Genomic DNA, 20,075 nt, shown 5'->3' with positions numbered 1-20,075 from the left:
GTAGGTGGGGTTTGCTTGTGAATCCATCTTCTCGATAATTAGGGGCTGGGTAATGAACACTGGCCCCATCAGCAACATCCACGTCCCCAGAATGAGTAAGAAAGGAGAGAGCAATTAGCATTGTGTTGTGGGCAGGACATGCTCTGGTTACACAGTTCACACCCCTCACTTATTGTTTGCCACCTCTGTGTATTGAAACCACATCAGAGCAGAATTGACTCATCCAGCCCCAAAGGGTGTAATTTGAGAACTCTCTCCTAAATGCTAGGAGGGGTCCTCTGAAGGAACAGGAGAGAACAAAAATTGTATTTTGTTCTACCTTAGTGTTCTTACTGAAAATGAAACCATTCACATGTGCACATAAAAATGAATTAGTTGGTTAAAAACACAAAGACAGGGAACAAGATAAAGAGCATATGGTCTATCAGTCTTAGCTGGGCCTATTCAGAATCTCCACTACATCCTATTTGACCTGACTCAACTAATAAATCACAGGAAGGAACATTTTGCAAACGGTCTTGCAGAAGAAAATCAAATGGGACATGCTACGTTGCTGGCGAACAAAGCTTTTCATGTACTTAGGTACATGTGACAATACAACAATTCAAATCAAATCAAACCATTTAATGAGATCATGGACATCCTGATAATCCTCAGCTCGCCTTCTTCCTTCTTCCCAGAACGTTTTAGATAAAAAGTTATTTTTAGATTAAAAAAAAGTCTCTGCCTCAGTCTTGAATTTACTAACAACTCAGTCTTCGAAAGCCCTCTGTGGTCAAGAATTCTGCAGATTCGTTGCTCTCAGAGGGAAGAAATTGCTCCTCATCTCTGACTTAAATGGGCAGCCCGTCATTCTGAAATCATGCCCTCAGCCAGTGGAGGAATTGAACCCACACTGTTGGCATCAGTCTGCATCACAAACCAGCAATCCAGCTCCCATGGTTACCACAAAGGGATTGTAGACTACACCTTCCAGTGTCTTCTCCTTTTTATGTTTTTATGTTTTACCTCCACCCATATGGATCTTATATCTTCTGATCCTCAATCAATTCTTTGCATTATACTTATTCCATCTTTTACCAAGCTACCATACTATCCTTTTATTCCTGCATGTCATTTTGAAAAGTTACATACCCCTGAATATGTAATTCCCAGTTTAAAATTCATTTTGTAGTGGAATGTGTAACCCACCCTCACTTTGTTGTCGTCCCTTAATAACTAACTTGCTGACATAGGCTCTCTCTCTCTCTCTCTCTCTTTCTCTGTGGCATATGAAGTTTGAATTCAACTAATTAACAAACCAAATTTTGTGTTGGAACCAGTAACACATACTCTCTCTGTTGAGATCATAAGACCATAAGACATTGGAGTGGAAGGAAGGCCATTCAGTCCATCGAGCCCACTCCACCATTCAATCATGGCCGATGGGCATTTTAAAGCCGCTTACCCACACTCTCCCCATAGTCTTTAATTCCTTACGAAATTAAGAATTTATCAATCTCTGCCTTGAAGACACTTAATTTCCCAGCCTCTACTGCGCTCCATGGCAATGAATTCCACAGTCCCATCATTCTCTGTCTGTTACAGTCCCTTAATAACTAACTTGATGACACAGGCTCTCTGTGGCATATCTTATGAAATTTGAATTCAACTAATTAACAAACCAAGATGTAAAAGCCAGTTACAGTTAGTGAAAGAGGCACATTTGTTGTAAAAACTTATTTCATTCACTCAAGTTACTAGTGTATTTTCGGGAAGGTAAACTGGTTTTGGTATTTCGAACTCAGATTACTCAATTTGGGTGTTGCAGCACATTTTTTGAAATATGTTGGCACATTGTTGGCTTTGTTAGTAAACCAGTATTTATTGCCAAGAGCAGGGTTATGAATAACTGAGGTGGGTCTGCATTCATATGCAGGTGAGAACAGCTAAACATAGTCTGTTTCTTTGTGTTCGGTGCAAAAGATAAAGTACCTCAAGACTTCACCTGTCTCAATAATGTAGTCCTTTCTGGAGAGTAAGCTGAGAGAGAGTCAGAGGCAGTGCATTAGGGTAGAGAAAGAGGCTGTGCCAGGGGAGCATAACTGAGCCATAGGAAGAGAGAGAGAGAGGGAGTATCATAGAGGGTGTGCCAGAGAAAGAGAGACAGAGAGAGAGCTTGAGTTATCGAGTTAGATATTTAGAGGCATAGAGAGAGAGCACGACGGACTACCCCGCAAATAATCGTAACCCTGAGACCTGCACCATGACAGCACTCACCCAGACTCTCTCAGTCTCCATCCACCTTCTCCTCAGTCTCCTCACCGTCTGCAATGCCTACAGGTAAGTTCCACCTGAAACTGGTACAGTTTGCAATAAAGTATTGCTGCTTTTTAAAGGTGAACTTTTCTGTTTAAAAGTAATTCTACTTTGTCATTCAGTCGAGCAGAGAACGCACACAAGATCTGTTTGCAAATTCTTTTACAACAGTTTTTAGAGTTCTGTACTGTTGGTTTCAGATTGAGAATTGCTTTTGAGGTTGATAAACAACTCCTACTTATCCCAAAAACATCAGAGATGGAATGATCATTTGGCATTTTTATCCTGCAACCTAATTATGTTGAAACCGCTCTGTATGAACAACTTAGTTCTTTCAAAGTGCAATATCAGATTTCAGAAAATAATTCAAATATTGGTTAAATCTGCTTGGTATGTAACTATATATAACAGAGAAACGGTGCTCATATTTTTTCCCAAGTTTAGAAAGTAATGTTTTTTTCATGTATTTTCAAACTATATCTCCTGTTCACTTGTCTCAGCACTTGTGGGGGAGATGGAGGCATATAGTGTGACTAATGGGACATTAGCAAAAATTTAACAAACTCTGAAACAGTCAAACTGTTATGTGTACATTCATAGAGAGGGAGAGAGACAACCTGAGATCTGCTGTCCCCCAGAATAAGGATTCCCTATGTCTGTGCATGCTACAGGTACAGCCAATAGATCAGTGTCACAGGAACATGGGAATCAGGAGCAGTAATAAGCCATTTGGCCGATCAAGCCTGCTGTACCATTCCTTAAGATCTTGGCTGAACCAATAGTGACCTGAACACCATATTCCTGTCTACTCCCGGTAACCTTGGAGTCTCTTGCTGCAGTCTGTGTGGAAATGGATATGTTTCAGTCTTTTTCAATCATTGGCTCAATCTTCTGGAACCTTACTCCATTTTTAATGGTATAATGTATCAATGTGAATATTCCTATTTACATCTTGGGAGCTTAGTCAGTTTCCTCAAGTGAGGCAATCTAGAATGAGATACCATACATTTAGGATAAGGGTTAGAGCATAGACCATTGGACTGTACAGCACAGGAACACACCCTTCAGCCTATGTTGTTATGTTGAACATAATTCAAAATTAAATTAATCCTTTCTGCCTGCTGTTTGTCCATATACCTCCATTCCTTACATAATCATCAGTTTATTTTTTTTAGATTAGATTAGACTTACAGTGTGGAAACAGGCCCTTCGGGCCAACAAGTCCACACCGACCCACTGAAGCGCAACCCACCCATACCCCTACATTTACCCCTTACCTAACACTACGGGCAATTTAGCATGGCCAATTCACCTGACACGCACATCTTTGTGACGGTGGGAGGAAACCGGAGCACCCGCACGCAGACACGGGGAGAACGTGCAAACTCCACACAGTCAGTCGCCTGAGTCGGGAATTGAACCCGGGTCTACAGGCGCTGTGAGGCAGCAGTGCTAACCACTGTGCCACCGTGCCACCCATATATCTAGAAGTCCCTACCATAACTGCCTCCATTATCATCCTTGCAGCATGTTTCAGACTCGTACCACTTTCTGTGAAAAAATGTGTCCCTCACATCTCCTTTGAACTTGCCCCCTCTCTGCATGACCCCAAACATTAGTAGTGGGTTTAAAACAGAGACACAGAGGAATTACTTCTCTCCAAGGGTCATGAAGCTGTGGAATTCACTCCCCCAGAGTGTGGTGGCTGCTGGGACATTGAGTGAATTTAAGGAGGAGATAGATTTTTCACTGTCAGTTTGAAGGGTTCTGGAGAGCGGACAGGGAAGTGGATTTAAGGCTGAGATGAGATCAGCAATGATTGTATTAAATGGTGGAGCAAGCTCGAGGGGCTGAATGGCCTACTCCTCCTCCTAGTTCTGATGTTCTTGTGTTCTAAATTCCTAATTTGCATATTAAAAGGAAGCCATTGGCTGGCAGCAACAGAAATTGTTGGAAATTGCAGAGCCATTCTGAAGAAGGGTCACTGGACCTGGAGCATTAACTCTGCTTTCTCTCCACAGGTGCTGCCAGGCCTGCTGGGTTTTTCCAGCAATTTCTGTTTTTGTTCCTGATTTCCAACATCCACAGTTCTTCGATTTTTTTTTTGCCTGACGTGCAATTCTGGTCTCCTTCCGTTCAGAAGGATGTTGTGAAACTTGAAACGGTTAGAAAAGATTTACAAGGATGTTGCCAGGGTTGGAGGATCTGAGCTACAGGGAGAGGTTGAATAGGTTGGGGCTGTTTTCCCTGGAGCGTCGGAGGCTCAGGGGTGACCTTGTAGAGGTTTATAAAATCATGAGGGGCGTGGATAGGACAAATAGACAAGGTCTTTTCCCTGGGGTAGGGGAGTCCAAAACTAGAGGGCATAGGTTAAGGGTGAGAAGGGAAAGATATAGGAGCAACTTTTTCATGTAAAGGTTGGTGCTTTATGGAATGAGCTGCCAGAGGAAGTGGTGGACGCTGGTACAATTACAACATTTGAAAGACATCTGGATGGACATATGAAGAGGAAGGGTTTAGAGGGCAGGTGGGACTAGATTGGATTGGGATATCTGGTCGGCATGGACGTCTTGGACTGAAGGGTCTGTTTCCATGCTGTACATCTCTGATTTTATGATTCTATTAGTGGTTACGTTGAACATTTGGTGATCGGATCTGACTTGTATTGCTGATGTTTATGCTGGTGGTAGTGTTGCTCAGGGGGAGGTGAGGATGGGGACCAGAGGACAATGACACGTTGCAGTTTAACCAACTTGTTAACTCAGTGAAAATCAACCCACTTGAATCCCTCTACCCTCTGATGATATTACCATTTCTTCCAATCCTCCTAACTCAAGAAAATTGAGATCATCTCTCATGCCCTGTGGTGCAGTCAATAGTATTGTTTGTGTCTCTGTTGAGTGTGGGAAGAGCAGGAAAAAGTCAGCAGGTCAGGCAGAGTCTATCGAGAGAGAACCGGAGTCAAGAAATTGGATTTTATGGAGGAAATGGAACTCCATTTCCAGGGATGAAAGTTGTGTGCTGCCCTGTTATGATCAGGGTCCAATCCCTCGGTTGCCACCAGCTCAGCAGTGCCACCGGGAGTCGTGGCCATTACTGGGACTGCACTTGAATGACGTCAAAGCTTTCGACCTGGAATATTGAATCTGAGTGGGAGTTATTGGGAAAAGGTAGCTGAAAATGTGTTGCTGGTTAAAGCACAGCAGGTTAGGCAGCATCCAAGGAACAGCATCCTGTTCCTTGGATGCTGCCTAACCTGCTGTGCTTTAACCAGCAACACATTTTCAGCTCTGATCTCCAGCGCCTGCAGACCTCACTTTTTACCCATTGGGAAAAGGCAGACAGGCTCCAGGAAGGCGTTGATGGGTGGTCTCTGAAGCCAGGTGGTGTTGTTGCTGCAGGACTGGCCATTGATGCCAAGGGACCTCTCTGTGGTCCAAAGATTGACCAAAAAACAGAACCCACGCACCGCACAAACCACCCGAACCCAGACCCAAACTGGAGGGTTACAAAAACTGCAAGTTAAAATGCAAGGGAGAATCTTTAATTGGCCACTGAAGCAGCTCAGTTGGGGTCTGAATGGGATTTTAAAATTGGAATTAAAATTAAGCTTATTGTTACGTGTTTTCAAGTATGGGGATACAGGAGTACAGCAAAAGGTTTACAAAGTTACCATTACCACCGTCATCTTAGGTACAAAGTAGAAAAATAAAGAAATTCAAAGTTAAGTGTTACAGTTTTTCTTGGTATAAAGTTGAAAAAGAAGAATTAGAGTCCTCCTTTGGCTATGATCCTATGTGTGCTCCACTCTGGGCCTTCACACAAGAGCTTACACTCCCTATGATGGCTCAATCTCCACGACAATGGGCTCAGTCTCCCTCCCGCTCCCCCCCACTGGGCTCATTTTCCCGTCCCCCTCCCCCCACACTGGGCTCACTCTCCCTCCCCCTCCCCCTACACTGGGCTCACTCTCCCCTCCCCCTCCTCCTCCCCCCACACTGGGCTCACTCTCCCCTCCCCCTCGCCCCACACTGGGCTCACTCTCCCCTCCACCCACACTGGGCTCATTCTCCCCTCCACCCACACTGGGCTCATTCTCCCCTCCTCCTCCCCTGCACTGGGCTCACTCTCCCCTCCACCCACACTGGGATCATTCTCCCCTCCTCCTCCCCCGCAATGGGCTCACTCTCCCCTCTCCTCCCACATTGGGTTCATTCTCCCCTCCTCCCCACACTGGGCTCACGTTGGAGAAACTCAGCACATTTGGCAGCATTTGTAGAGAGAGAGAAACAGAGTTAATGCTTTGAGTTGGTGACGATTCAGACGAATCTTCTCCAAATCGAAGAAGTCATCGTGGACTCAAAACATTAGTTTTTTTCTCTGCACTGGTGCTGCCAGACCTGCTGAGTTGCTCCAGCATTCTGTTTGCTTGTAATACAAATGGGCCATTCAGCCCAAGTGGTACCTGCTAGCATTTAGACTCAACATCAGCCTTTTCCCACTCCTTTTCAGCTCACTCAGTCTGCGCCCCCGCCACCACCCCCCCACCCCCCCCCACCCCCCACCACCTTCCCATCCCTGAGAGGTTTGGTTCTAAGCTGAATGAGGTGGCTAGGTTGAGAATACACTGAGTCATCCAGAGAAGTCTCTGACACTGATGAATACTGAAATGGCTGATCTCAGCAATGGCTGGACTAAATACAAGGGACAACGAAACAAAGTCTGCCAGGGTTCCTGCCCTACACCATCATCCTGTGACAACCTGTCCTGGACCTCGCACGTAGATGTGATGGTCAAAAGAGCACAATAATGCCTCTTCTTCTTTAGGAGGCTCCAGCGTCTCCATACGGACCCTCACTAACCTTCGCAGGTCCACCACAGAAAGCATACCTTCTGGGTACCTCATGTACTGGTACGCCAACGGCTCTGCCGAGGACGGTAAGCAACTCCAGGAGCTGGTGTGCATAGCCCAGACCATCATTGAAGCCAACCTTCCATCCATTTATATGTCTGATTGCAGCAGAGAGGCTCCCAACATCATCAAAGACCCATCCCATTCCTGCGATGAGCTCCTACAGCCTCTTCCATCAGGCAGAAGATACAAGAGCTTGAACACACACACACACACACACACACACACACACACCAGGTTCAAGGACAGCTTCTTCCCAGCCATTATTAGATGAAGGAATGGACTTTCTAACTTTTGCTTAATACACGTCCCATGCCTTTTTCTGACCGAATGTTTTCCCCCCTATGATCTGCCTGTACTGCTCTAAAACAAAACTTCTCACTGTATGTAGGTACACATGACAATCAATCAATCAAATCAAATCAAATCTTGATGGACTGTGTGGAAGATCAAGTTCTGACAAAAAATGGTCACGGGCTTAGCATGAGCTGCTCACACACAATCACTGACCCGACTCGCAGATGAAGTTATTTCTTCAATCATTTCGTTAGTTCACAGTGATTGATATCCTAACTCCATCCATTGCCCTCCACATTGTTTTGTATCCTTCATTACCCAGTGCAGTTGCCTGAATAACAGTTTGGAAAATTTCCATTGACTCCCCGCCCCCCCCCAACCAGCAGTAGTATAGAGAGTCCCAGATTCCCACGTATTCCATGTTGTTGAAGTATAAGGGAAAACCCAATCCAAACTGAGGTACTAAGGAACTTTGTCCCTCAGAGGACAGTGAGCATCTCGAATTCTCCACCCTCTAGAGTGGTGGAGGTTAGATCACTGGAACTATTTAAAGAGGAGGTAGGTAGATATTTGAAAGAGTGCGGAGTTGAGGGCATGGAAGAGAAGTTGAGGACTGGAGGAGATCCGCCATGATCTTATAGAATGGTGGTGGGGCAGGCTTGAGGGGTGATTGATCGACCAATTTCTGGCCTGAAACCCCTCAAGCCTGCTCTGCTATTCCACGTGATCTGACTGGCGCCTCAACCGAACTTTTCTGCCAACACCTGATACTCTTTGACTTCAATCAAAAACCTTAACCACTTGGAACACCTTGGTTCTGACTTAGGCCTATATCTTGTGGTGGATGAGCATAACAGGGGAAATTAACCAAAGGAATGCAATTAATTGGGTAACCTGTTCCTTTTTTATCCAATGAAGACCGACCTACATTATTACAGCACCGAAGACTGTCTACCACGGAGATAACATGACGTTCACAGTGTGTCCATTCCTGGACAGTCAACTCCCTCTCAGAGTAACAGTTCAAATCAGCATGAGCAAACAGAATCTGAGCAGGGCTGAAGGCACCTTCGCCCAAGGTAAGATAACAGAACAACCTCAGAATTGTTATGCTGCAGATGGGGAGGTCATTACGCCCATTTTTATTACTCTGACACTCTGAGCATTTTAACTTTAATTGCCAATCTCCAGCCTTTTCTCCATAACCCTGCACATTGTTCACATTGTTCCTATCTCAGTCACCATCTGATGTCCTTTCCAATGCCTCAGTTAAACCTGCCTCCACCATATATTCAGGCAGCGCAGCCTAACTACTTGCTGCGTGCGCTGAGGGTTTTTTTTTCCTTAATTCCCATTTGCTGATTTTGCAAAACACTTTAAAACTATGCTTTCTGTTTCTACAAGCAGGAACAGTTTCCCTCTAACTGCTCTATCCAGGCCACTCGTGATTTCGAAAACTGCTGTTGAGTCTCCCCTTAGCCATCGCCAAACCAAGGGGAACTATCCCAACTTCTCCAATCTTTCCTCATCACTGAATTGTCTCATCCCTGGAACAATTCCACTTTGCACTCTCCCCCAGTGCTTTCACATCCTTCCTATAATGAGGCATCCAGAACTGTATAAATATTCTAGCTGAGGTCTAACCAGTGACTTATAAAATATTATCGTAACCTTTCTGCTCTTGTAAGCTACACTCCTAATAATGCTACCGAGAATATGCCCTGCCAGTAACAGTGGTGGACTCTCCCTCTTTATGGGTATTTAAAAGGGCATTGGACAGGCATATGGAGGAAAGTGGGCTAGTGTAGGTTAGGTGGGCTTGGATCGGCGCAACATCGAGGGCCGAAGGGCCTGTACTGCACTGTATTTTTCTATGTTCTATGTTCTAATAATGTATACTTTGCTAGCAGCTCGCTCTACCTATCCTGACATGAGGCTGAGGAAACAGCGGGAGTGGGGGGGGGCATAAAGGTTCCAGGAAAGGTGCAGCATAAATTTACAATTCGTTAAAATGATAAAACTCAGGGAGTAGGAGTCTTGCCTCTCAGAGACAGAGAATCCAGGGCTGTAGACCCACAAAATTAGGCTAGCTCTCTGGACGTTCCTTCACCCAAATGTAACATCACACCAAGAATCACCCTGAGGTTGGATGTAAAACAATTTTGTGACACTGGTTTGGAGAATGGTAGGGGGCCATTTCCCTGGTATCCTGGCTGATACATATCCTTCATGACTGAATTAGATTATCAGACCATTACCTCAGTGCTATTTGTGGGATCCTGCTGCATACAAATAATTTGTCACTTTGCCTACATCATCAAAAAGTAAACCTGATTGTCTTCAAAATGTTTGGGGATGTTCTGAAGTTGTGAAAGGAGCTATCTAAATTCAAGGCTTCTCTTTTAGGATTGTGTCTTTGGAGTTGTTCCCCCACCCCCTGTGCTCTTCCTTAATCCACACCTCCTTCTCCTCCTCCCCTCATCCTCTTACCCCTTGCCCCATCCACCCCCTTCCCCTTCTCCTCCTACCCCTCACCCCATCCTTCTCTCCTCATCTCCCTCTTATCCCTTTATCTCCCACTCTCCCATCCTTCCCCTTACTCCAGAATTATATCCTTGGGGTTTAGAATCTCCCACCAGGGGAAAACGTAATCCAGGCTGCCATTTTAGTGTGGTACTGATGGAGTGCTGCACTACCACAGCTGCTTTCAGCTGGGAGTTCAATCCAAAGCCTTGCCAGCACTCTGAGGCAATTTGTTTTTATATTTATTTACTGAATGTCGGTGTCACGGTCTGGGCCAGTATTTATTGCCCATCCCCAAATCCCAGAGGGCAGTAAAGAGCCAAACATATTGCTGTGGGTGTGGCATCACAAACAGGCCAGAGGAGGTGAGGAGGGCAGATTTACTTCCCTAAAGGATTCAGATGGGGTTTTCCTGACAATTCACAGTAATCATCATTACACTCTTAATTCCAGGCTTTCCACTATCTGAGGGGCATGAGTGTGATGAATCCTCCTGCACACTTTAGCAGTAACCCACAACATGATGTATGTACAGGAAGAAATCAGGCTATTTGACCCATCTGCACAATGCTATAATTTATGTTTCACACAAACTTCCTTCCATGCCTCTTTATCCCTTCCTTTCAGTATATGAATGTCACTGGTCTCTGATCTCTGAACCCTCTTCTTAACAGCATTATGAGTGTCCTTACATCCCAAGCTGAAAATGTGTTGCTGGAAAAGCGCTGTTCTTCAGGAAGGGCTTATGCCCGAAACGTTGAACCTCCTGTTCCTTGGATGCTGCCTGACCTGCTGCGCTTTTCCAACAACACATTTTCAGCTCTGATCTCCAGCATCTGCAGACCTCACTTTCTTCTCCTTACATCCCAAGGCTATTTTCAATTTATTCACAGGGTGTGAACATTGTTGGCTAGCCCAGCATTTATTATCCATCCCTAATCACCCAAAGGGCAGTTATTAGTCAGCCACCTTTCCTGATGAAGGGCCTATGCCCGAAACACCGATTCCCATGCTCCTTGGATGCTGCCTGACCTGCTGTGCTTTTCCAGCAACACACTCTCAACTCTGATTTCCAGCATCTGTAATCCTCACTTTCTCCATATTGTCTGTAGTCTCATGTAGGTCAACAACTAATTCATTATCACTGGGCTCTTAATTTTTCTTGTAAATTAATGAATTTTAATTCCACATTTACCACTGTGGGATTTGAATCCATGGTCCCCGGCACGTTATCTGGCTTACTGGTTTAATAGCCCAGTGCTAATACCACCAGACTAAATGTGAAAGATTCCTAGCCTCGATATCTTGGTGAAAGGCAGGAGAGTTCTGAACATTAACAGTTGCTGGAAAAGCTCAGCAGGTCTGACAGCAAATGTGAAGAGAAATCAGAGTTAACATTTCAGGTCCGGTGATCTTTCTTCAAAACTGAGTTCTGAACGTTACTTATTTCTCAACAAATAAATGTTATCTTGTAAATATCATGTTGGTTGCCTTGTTTTCTCAATTGTTAATCGGTGACTGATTGTGAAGTGCTTTGGAACACCTTATCCAAGGTGTAGTGATGTTCTCAACTCAATATTTGGCTTTCATTGGCGGCGGGATTGAGTTTAAGTGCCGCACAAGGAAGTTAGTACAACGAAGGGTTGGCAGGTTAGTCTGATCTTAGAGTATGATAAAAAGCCGGCACAACATTGAGGGTCAAAGGGCCTGTACAATGTTGTATTGTTCTATGTTCTAATACTGAAGAGTCATCATCTATAGAGCCCTTGTTAGAGCACACTTGGAAAATTGTGTTTAGGGAGAGTGCAGAGGAGATTTACCAGGATGTTGCCTGGACTGGAGGGCATGTCTTATGAAGAAAGGTTGAGGGAACTAGGGCTTTTCTTATTGGAGCAAAGAAGGATGAGAGGTGACTTGGTAGAGGTGTACAAGATGTTGAGAGGCATAGATAGAGTGGATTGACAGAGACTCTTTCAGTTGGTGGAAATGGCTATCACAAGGGGGCATAATTTAAAGGTGATTGAAGAAAGGTTTAGGAGAAGGTTCAGAGGTCACGTTTTTTACACAGAGAGTGGGGGGTACTTGGAATGCACTGCCAGCAGTGGTAGTAGAGTCAGACACATCAGGGACATTTAAGCGACTCTTGGATAGGCACAAGGAAGTTAGTACAATGAAGGGTTGGCAGGTTAGTCTGATCTTAGAGTATGATAAAAAGCCGGCACAACATTGAGGGTCAAAGGGCCTGTACAATGTTGTATTGTTCTATGTTCTAATACTGAAGAGTCATCATCTATAGAGCCCTTGTTAGAGCACACTTGGAAAATTGTGTTTAGGGAGAGTGCAGAGGAGATTTACCAGGATGTTGCCTGGACTGGAGGGCATGTCTTATGAAGAAAGGTTGAGGGAACTAGGGCTTTTCTTATTGGAGCAAAGAAGGATGAGAGGTGACTTGGTAGAGGTGTACAAGATGTTGAGAGGCATAGATAGAGTGGATTGACAGAGACTCTTTCAGTTGGTGGAAATGGCTATCACAAGGGGGCATAATTTAAAGGTGATTGAAGAAAGGTTTAGGAGAAGGTTCAGAGGTCACGTTTTTTACACAGAGAGTGGGGGGTACTTGGAATGCACTGCCAGCAGTGGTAGTAGAGTCAGACACATCAGGGACATTTAAGCGACTCTTGGATAGGCACAAGGAAGTTAGTACAATGAAGGGTTGGCAGGTTAGTCTGATCTTAGAGTAGGATAAAAGGCCAGCACAACATTGAGGGTCGAAGGGCCTGTACAATGCTGTATTGTTCTATGTTCTAATATTGAAGAGTCATCATCAATTTCACGTAAAAATACCCCAGAGTTAACTTGAGCTCACAACCTTTAACGAATGAAGTGATGACATTGCTCAGTGATCCACAGTTTAGATGGAAGTTGTTGTATGTGGGCACTGGAAAGGCTAATACTAAAGAGTACCATAAGCACCCCTCATTGTAAAAATATCGTTTGGACTTGTGGGCAGAACAGCGTAGGATCTGGAAGGAGTGAGACAGAACATTTTGTCCTCCTCAAAGTTTCTGTAACTATGTTTCCCATGTCAATGTAACCTGTTGTTGACATGTAACAAACTAAATCTCATTAACCATAAGAGATTAATCTGGTTAGATGAGGGAGTGAGTTCCCTCTCCCACATTAAATAAAGTTAAAAATCACATAACACTATGATCTAGTCCAACAGGTTTAAAAAACACTCTGAAAGCTAGTGCTTCCAAATAAACTTGCTGGACTATAACCTGGTCTTTTGTAAGTTTTAACTTAGTCCACCCCAGTCCAACACCGAGTCATCCACACCAACACTAAATCAAAAATGTCCTGGAGCCTCCTACACTTAAAGGGAATGTGGCAACAACTTTCACCATTAGCAACAGCTCATACAATGCACTGGAGATGGGTAACACCGAAACATTGACTTGCCCACCTCCTGGTGCTGCTTAGCTTGCTGTGTTCTTCCAGCCTCCTGCTTCTCTACCATACCATGGAATGAGCTGGCTTGGTCATGCAGTAGGTTTAACTCCAAAACGTTGTGCTGTAAACATGTCCTAACTTGCATTGATAACCAGGTGCATTAGTCGGGTGTTTTATCACATGTTCATTAATTTTTTTCACATTGTCAGAGCTGTTGCTGAGAACCCCAATTTCCTCTTTTGAATCAAAGCATTAATTTCCATCTAAACACTTGTAAAGCAGATATGCAATAACTGTGCAGAGGCCAATATCCCATCCCCATGTCACTGTTTATTTATCTGTGCACAGTACATGAGCTCTGACCAGCCAGCTCAGAGCCAGTCCCCAGAATGAGGCGACTTGCTGAATCTCCTGTATATATCCAACAGCATTTATTGCCAGTCCCTAATTGCCCAGAGAGTAGTAAAAAGTTAACTACGTTGTGGGTCTGGAGTCACAGTCAACCAGACTAGGTAAGAATGGCAGATTTCCTTCCCTAAAGGGTATTGGTAAATCCCTTCTCTTCTTCATCAACTTTCTCAAGTTGTTATCAACACTTGAATAAAAGCAAAATAGCATGGATTTTTATAAGAATTGGTAGTTACCAATACAGAACATAAATTTTAATTCAAGATAAATTCATCATTTTTAAATTCTAGATGCAGCCATGTTGGGACTTGAACTCTTTACCCTGCTGCATTACTAATCTAGTGACATTACCACTACACCTTCGAGCCTTGTTAAACTCATTGTTCAAGTGGTCATTGTTTTGTCTGGTTCTGATTTCCTGGGACTGTGGCCATTGTTTCTAGGAAACTCTCTGTCCCCTTCTTTCAAAACCCTGAACGTTCTCTTCTTCATCAACTTTCTCAAGTCCTTGTCAACACTTGAATAAAAGCAAAACACCATGGATGCTGCAAATCTGACACAAATGCGAGAGAAACTTAGCAGATCTGGCAGCATATGCGGAGAAGAAAACAGAATTGATATTTCAGGTCCAGCATAACCTTTTTTTTAGATTAGCTTACTTACAGTGTGGAAACAGGCCCTTCAGCCCAACAAGTCCACACCGACCCTCCGAAGAGCAACCCAACCAGACCCATACCCCTGCACTTAACAGTGTGGGCAATTTAGCATAGGCAATTCACCTAACCTGCACATCTTTGGGTTGTGGGAGGAAATCGGAGCACCTACAGAAAACCCCCACAGAGACACAGGGAGAATGTACAAACTCCACACAGATAATTGCCTGAGGCGGGAATTGAACCTGGGTCCCTGGTGCTGTGAGGCAGCAGTGCTAATCACTGTGCCACCATGTCACCCAGCAAAACACTTTTGTCAACGCTTTGTTATAATCGATGCTCAAGTCTTGTTCCCTCTGAATCTATTCATTCACAAAACAGTGTCACTCTTTGCTTTCCCAAGCCTATTTTCTAAGTGTGCCTGCATTTATGGGGGACACCAACGCTAATTTGAGCAAAAAATGCATGTGGGCAGAAATGCATTATTGCAGTGCAACATTGTCTGACAATTTAATTCAGCCTTGCTTCAAACTAACAACATCATACAGAAGAGCAAACAGCAGCCCCAAACCTAACTCCATTCAGCACATGCAGGGTACCTTCAGGAGAAATTGCAAGCCTAACTTATCTCAGCCTGTCCACATTCTCCAGTCTTGAAGATTGGCAAAGTTTCTGCTGGGTAAAACCTCAGTAGCGATTGTCAGCCACAGGACCTTGGAGGATATGAGTTCCCTGATTGGGGCTGTTAACCTGGTCCAATCAGGAAGCCCTGGCTGACAGATAGAAATAGGAGTGTTTAGTTCGGAGGACCTCCTCGTGGGTCTGCTCCTGGGCCTGGCCATAAACAGGTCCAGGCAGCGGGCCGTGGAGGGGGTCGTTAGGGCCAACTGCCTGCCCCTCTTCCGTGGTTACGTTAGAGCCCGGGTGTCTCTGGAGAAGGAGCATGTGGTGTCCACCAACACCCTAGAGTTGTTCAGGGAGAGGTGGGCGCTGCAGGGAGTGGAGTGCATTATTTCCCCCTCCAACTCTATTTTGATTTAATCCCTGCCCTCCCCTTCACTGTTTTGATCACACAGCATTGCCCTTTGATGTGCAGGGCACTGCTTGTCACTGGCCACTCGGGTACTTCCTTTCTTCCTGCTGGTGGAAACTGAATAAAGATTCGTGTACCTTGTGTCTCTCACTGTGTCTCACACCTGCACACACACAATATGGGTGCTGGGGAAAAACAAACACTACCGCAGTTAGGCGGTAGTGTGGGGGCTTTTTAAAAATAAAGAAAAAAGGAAAAGAAAAGGAAAAAATAAAATAAACAGGAGTGTCAGACATCCTGCTTACTCTGAGAGCTGGAAAAAGAAGAAATAGGAGTGTTTAGTTTGGAGGACCTCCACGTGGACCTGCTCCTGGGCCTGGCCAAACCGGCCATAAATAAGTCCAGGCAGCAGGCTGCAGTGAGGGTCGTTAGGGCTGATTGCCTGCCCCTCTTCTGTGGCCACGTTCAAGCCCAAGTGTCCCTGGAGAGGGAGCCCGTGGTGTCCACCAACTCCTTCGAGCTGTTCAGGGAAAGGTGGGCACCTCAGGGAGGGGAGTGCTTTATTTCCCCCTCCAACACTATTTTGATTTAATCCCTCCCTCCCCTTCCCTTCCCTTTTTTTTGATCACACAGCATTGCCCTTTGATGTGAAGGGCACTGCTTGTCACTGGCCACTCGAGTGTTTCCTTTCTTCCTGGTGGTGGGATATAAATAAAGATGGTAAAAACAATGACTGCAGATGCTGGAAACCAATTCTGGATCAGTGGTGCTGGAAGAGCACAGCAGTTCAGGCAGCATCCAAGGTGCAGTGAAATCGATGTTATGGGCAAAAGCCCTTCATCAGGAATAAAGGAAGTGAGCCTGAAGCGTGGAGAGATAAGCTTGGGGAGGTTGGGGGTGGAGAGAGTAGCATAGAGTACAATGGGTGAGTGGGGGAGGGGATGAAGGTGATAGGTCAGGGAGGAGAGGGTGGAGTGGATAGGTGGAAAAGAAGATAGGCAGGTCGGACAAGTCCGGACAAGTCATGGGGACAGTGCTGAGCTGGAAGTTTGAAACTAGGATGAGGTGGGGGAAGAGGAAATGTGGAAACTGTTGAAGTCCACATTGATGCCCTGGGGTTGATGTGTTCCGAGGCGGAAGATGAGGCGTTCTTCTTCCAAGCGTCTGGTGGTGAGGGAACGGTGAAGAAGGAGGCCCAGGACCTCCATGTCCTCGGCAGAGTGGGAGGGGGAGTTGAAATGTTGGGCCACGGGGCGGTGTGGTTGATTAGTGCGGGTGTCTCGGAGACCTATCACCTTCATCTCCTCCCCCACTCACCCATTGTACTCTATGCTACTCTCTCCACCCCCAACCTCCCCAAGCTTATCTCTCCACGCTTCAGGCTCTCTGTCTTTATTCCTGATGAAGGGCTTTTGCCCGAAACGTCGATTTCGCTGCACTTTGGATGCTGCCTGAACTGCTGTGCTCTTCCAGCATCAGTGATCCAGAATATAAATAAAGATGTACACACTCGTTATTTTTCACTGTGTCCGACATGTGCACACACACGACATGGGTGCTGGGAGAAAATAAGCACCACTGCAGTTAGGTGGGAATGTGGGTGGAGAAAGGAAAAATAAAATGAAGAAAGAAAACAGAAATAGGTGTGTCAAAGGTTCTGCTCACTCTGAGAGCTGGCTCTGAGGGAGCTGGGTCAGTGTCAAGGACTCTCCATGTGTAAATAAAGGGTGATTTGGTGATGGGATACCAGCCTCTGGGGAATTATTTCAACCTCACTTCTTGTGATTCCATCCTGTTATCACCTGATGTGATCAGAGAGGAAATGAAGATGTCACTGGCCATTTTGAGCAGGATAAAAGCCCCAGAGTCTGATCAACAGAAATGCTGAATACGTTTCTGTTCAGGTTGGATTGGATGTGCATCTGCGCATGCACAGGTAGATCTCGCTGCTATTTTTAACTGTCTACCACCTGGATTAGGAACACTATTATTTTAAAACTCCTTCTGCATTAATGAATTAATTTTCTTGATTTGATGAACTTGTCAAAAACATCTGAGAAATTGGCACCTTGGGAATTAAGGTGGAATTCTCTAAGAACGGGGTTGGTTCAACTTCCTTACTTTTTTTTCACAGCTGCAGATTTAATAGATTTCCCGTGGTATAAGACAGTATAACAATGCACACATTTATATAGCACCTTTAATGAAGTAGAACTTCACAAGGAGTTTCTTGGGAGCCTCATCAAAGAACGTTAGACACCTAATCACATGCAGAGGAGGAGAATTTGGATTGCCCAGTCCAAAGCTTGGCCAAACTTGTAGGCTTTGGTTCATGTTTTTGGTGGCGAAAAGGAGTTGGGGAGGGGGAAGTGTTGTTGAGAGGGAATTCCAGAGATTGTTGCCCAGGCAACAGAAGGAGCAGCCACCAGTCTTGGAGTGACTAACACTGGTAACATTCAAGAGACCAGAGTTAGAGAAGCTCTGAGACCAGACCGAGATGTGGGGCTGGAAGAGGTGACAGACATATGGGTAAAAGAAAGGCCAATTGGGGTTGCGAAAACAAGGAGAGGAATTTCAAAGTTGGCATAGCACAGCTCTCAGGAGAGGTCATTTGGCCATTCAGAAAGAATGTAACAATGTGATATTTTATTCCTCCTGACATTTTCATTACAGCTGATTAATGGGAGTTACTTGCTGTGTTGTGTCTTTCAGGTTCGATGGGAAAATTGGTTCTCCCAACAGTAAGTATTTAAATATAACGATGAAGGTGTTTGAGGTAGGTTCAGTAGAGGGTTTGATGACACTGGGTATCGAATCTGGTTACAATCACAGATGAACAGTGTTCAGGAACAGTCAGTGAATCTGTAGGACACTGAGGGACACAATGTGGGGGATTAAAAGCAAGAACAGCTTTTCCCCCACTTTCTTTGAACTTTACTTTCTTACTTGTGGAATGATTCGACATTGAGGATGCCATAGGGGTTGATTTTCCAAGTTGTGATGTGTGTTTTGTTTTGACTGGAATGGGTGCAATGGGCCGAAGGGTCTCCAGTGATGTAGATCTCCATGATTCTTTCACTCCATGGCAAAGCACTATTCTTTCCCATGGTGAGTATTGAAAAATTGTATGCAGCAGACTGAGAGGCCCAATTGCAAGTGGAGGGATTAAAATTGGCCTCAGGATCCAGCGACATCTGCCCCTCTGTGTCTCCACACGAAAATATAATGTTGCAGATGTGAAAAGCTGCAATAAAATCAGAAAGCACTGGGAATGCTCCATAGGTCTAGCACGCCTGTGGAGAGAAACTGAGTTAATGGTTCACGTCAGTGCTCGAGGGTGGCTCAGTGCTGCCTCACAGCCCCCAGGGACCTCGGTTTGATTCCACCCTTGGGTGACTGTCAGTGTGAAGTTTTTTTTCTCATTTATTCATTCATGGGGTGAGGGCGGTGCTGGCTCAGCCAGCATTAATTGCCCATCCCTAATTGCCCAGAGGGCCGTTAAGTGTCAACCACATCACTGTGGGTCTGGAGTCACATGTAGGCCAGACCAAGTAAGGATGGCAATTTCCTTCCCTAAAGGACATGAATGAACCAGATGGGCTTTTCCCGGCAATCGATTTACTAGATTCTTAATTCTAGATTTTTATTAGATTCAAATTCTGCCATTTGCCAAGGCAGAATTCATGCCCAGAACATTACCTGGATCTCTGGATTAACAGTCCAGCGATAATACCAGTAGGTCATTGCCTCCCACGTCTCCCTGTGTCTGTATGAATTTCCTCCCACAATCCAAAGCTGTGCAGATTAGGTGATTTGGCCATGCTAGGTTACTAATAGTGTCCAGGGATGTCTAGGCTAGATGGGTTAGCCATGGGAAATGCAGGGTTACAGGATTGGGAGGAGGTATGTCTGGGTGGGAAGGGTCACTGCAGACTCAATGGACCAAGTGGCCTGCCTTCATTCTATAGGGATTCCATAGAAAAAGCTAAAGATCCAAATCTATCGGTTTTAACCAGGTCTATAAGAGAAGGGTATTAACAGGATAGACAAGAGACAGATGGAAGATGTGCGATAGGTGAGAGACAGTGAAGGTTAAATGACAGACTGCACATGATAACTTTCCCAACGTGTATTTCTGAATATTTGTTGCAAGAAGAGCAATTGTTCTGCTGTGACATTTTTTGTCGTCTTTCTCAACTCCTAGGAGGGATTGCCAGAAAACTACTATGAATTGGTAGTCCAAGGCTACTCAGAGGAAAGACTGCTGTTTACCAACTCAAGCTCTGTGAGGATTGTGAAGGAACCTGTCTCCATCTTGATCCAGACAGACAAGGCTATGTACAAACCAGGGCAGTCAGTGAAGATTCGAGCCATCTCTATCCACCCTGACCTGAAACCGTATATGGGCAAAATAAATATCATCATTCGTGTAAGTCCCACTTAAGAGTACTGACGGGTGGAAGAGGTTACATCCTTTGCTCCATTGTAACTATTAGTC

At 45.0% G+C, this 20,075-nt stretch overlaps 1 protein-coding gene across 1 annotated transcript in view; it reads left to right on the top strand.

Moving 5' to 3' along the window:
- Positions 1–1,947: 1,947 nt before the first annotated feature.
- cd109 (CD109 molecule) overlaps positions 1,948–20,075 on the top strand; it is a 166,157-nt gene continuing 148,029 nt past the window's right edge. The window contains exons 1-4 of the mRNA XM_060830700.1: positions 1,948–2,322; positions 8,426–8,586; positions 18,290–18,318; positions 19,782–20,006. Coding sequence (XP_060686683.1) covers positions 2,246–2,322; positions 8,426–8,586; positions 18,290–18,318; positions 19,782–20,006 — 492 coding nt within the window. The 5' untranslated portion in view covers positions 1,948–2,245. The remainder of the gene's footprint in view (positions 2,323–8,425; positions 8,587–18,289; positions 18,319–19,781; positions 20,007–20,075) is intronic.

Source organism: Hemiscyllium ocellatum, chromosome 10 (genome assembly GCF_020745735.1).
Source record: "Hemiscyllium ocellatum isolate sHemOce1 chromosome 10, sHemOce1.pat.X.cur, whole genome shotgun sequence".
NCBI classification, from domain to species: domain Eukaryota; kingdom Metazoa; phylum Chordata; class Chondrichthyes; order Orectolobiformes; family Hemiscylliidae; genus Hemiscyllium; species Hemiscyllium ocellatum.
Note: the sequence above shows the minus strand (reverse complement) of the source record. Positions and strands in the feature narration are given on the sequence as shown.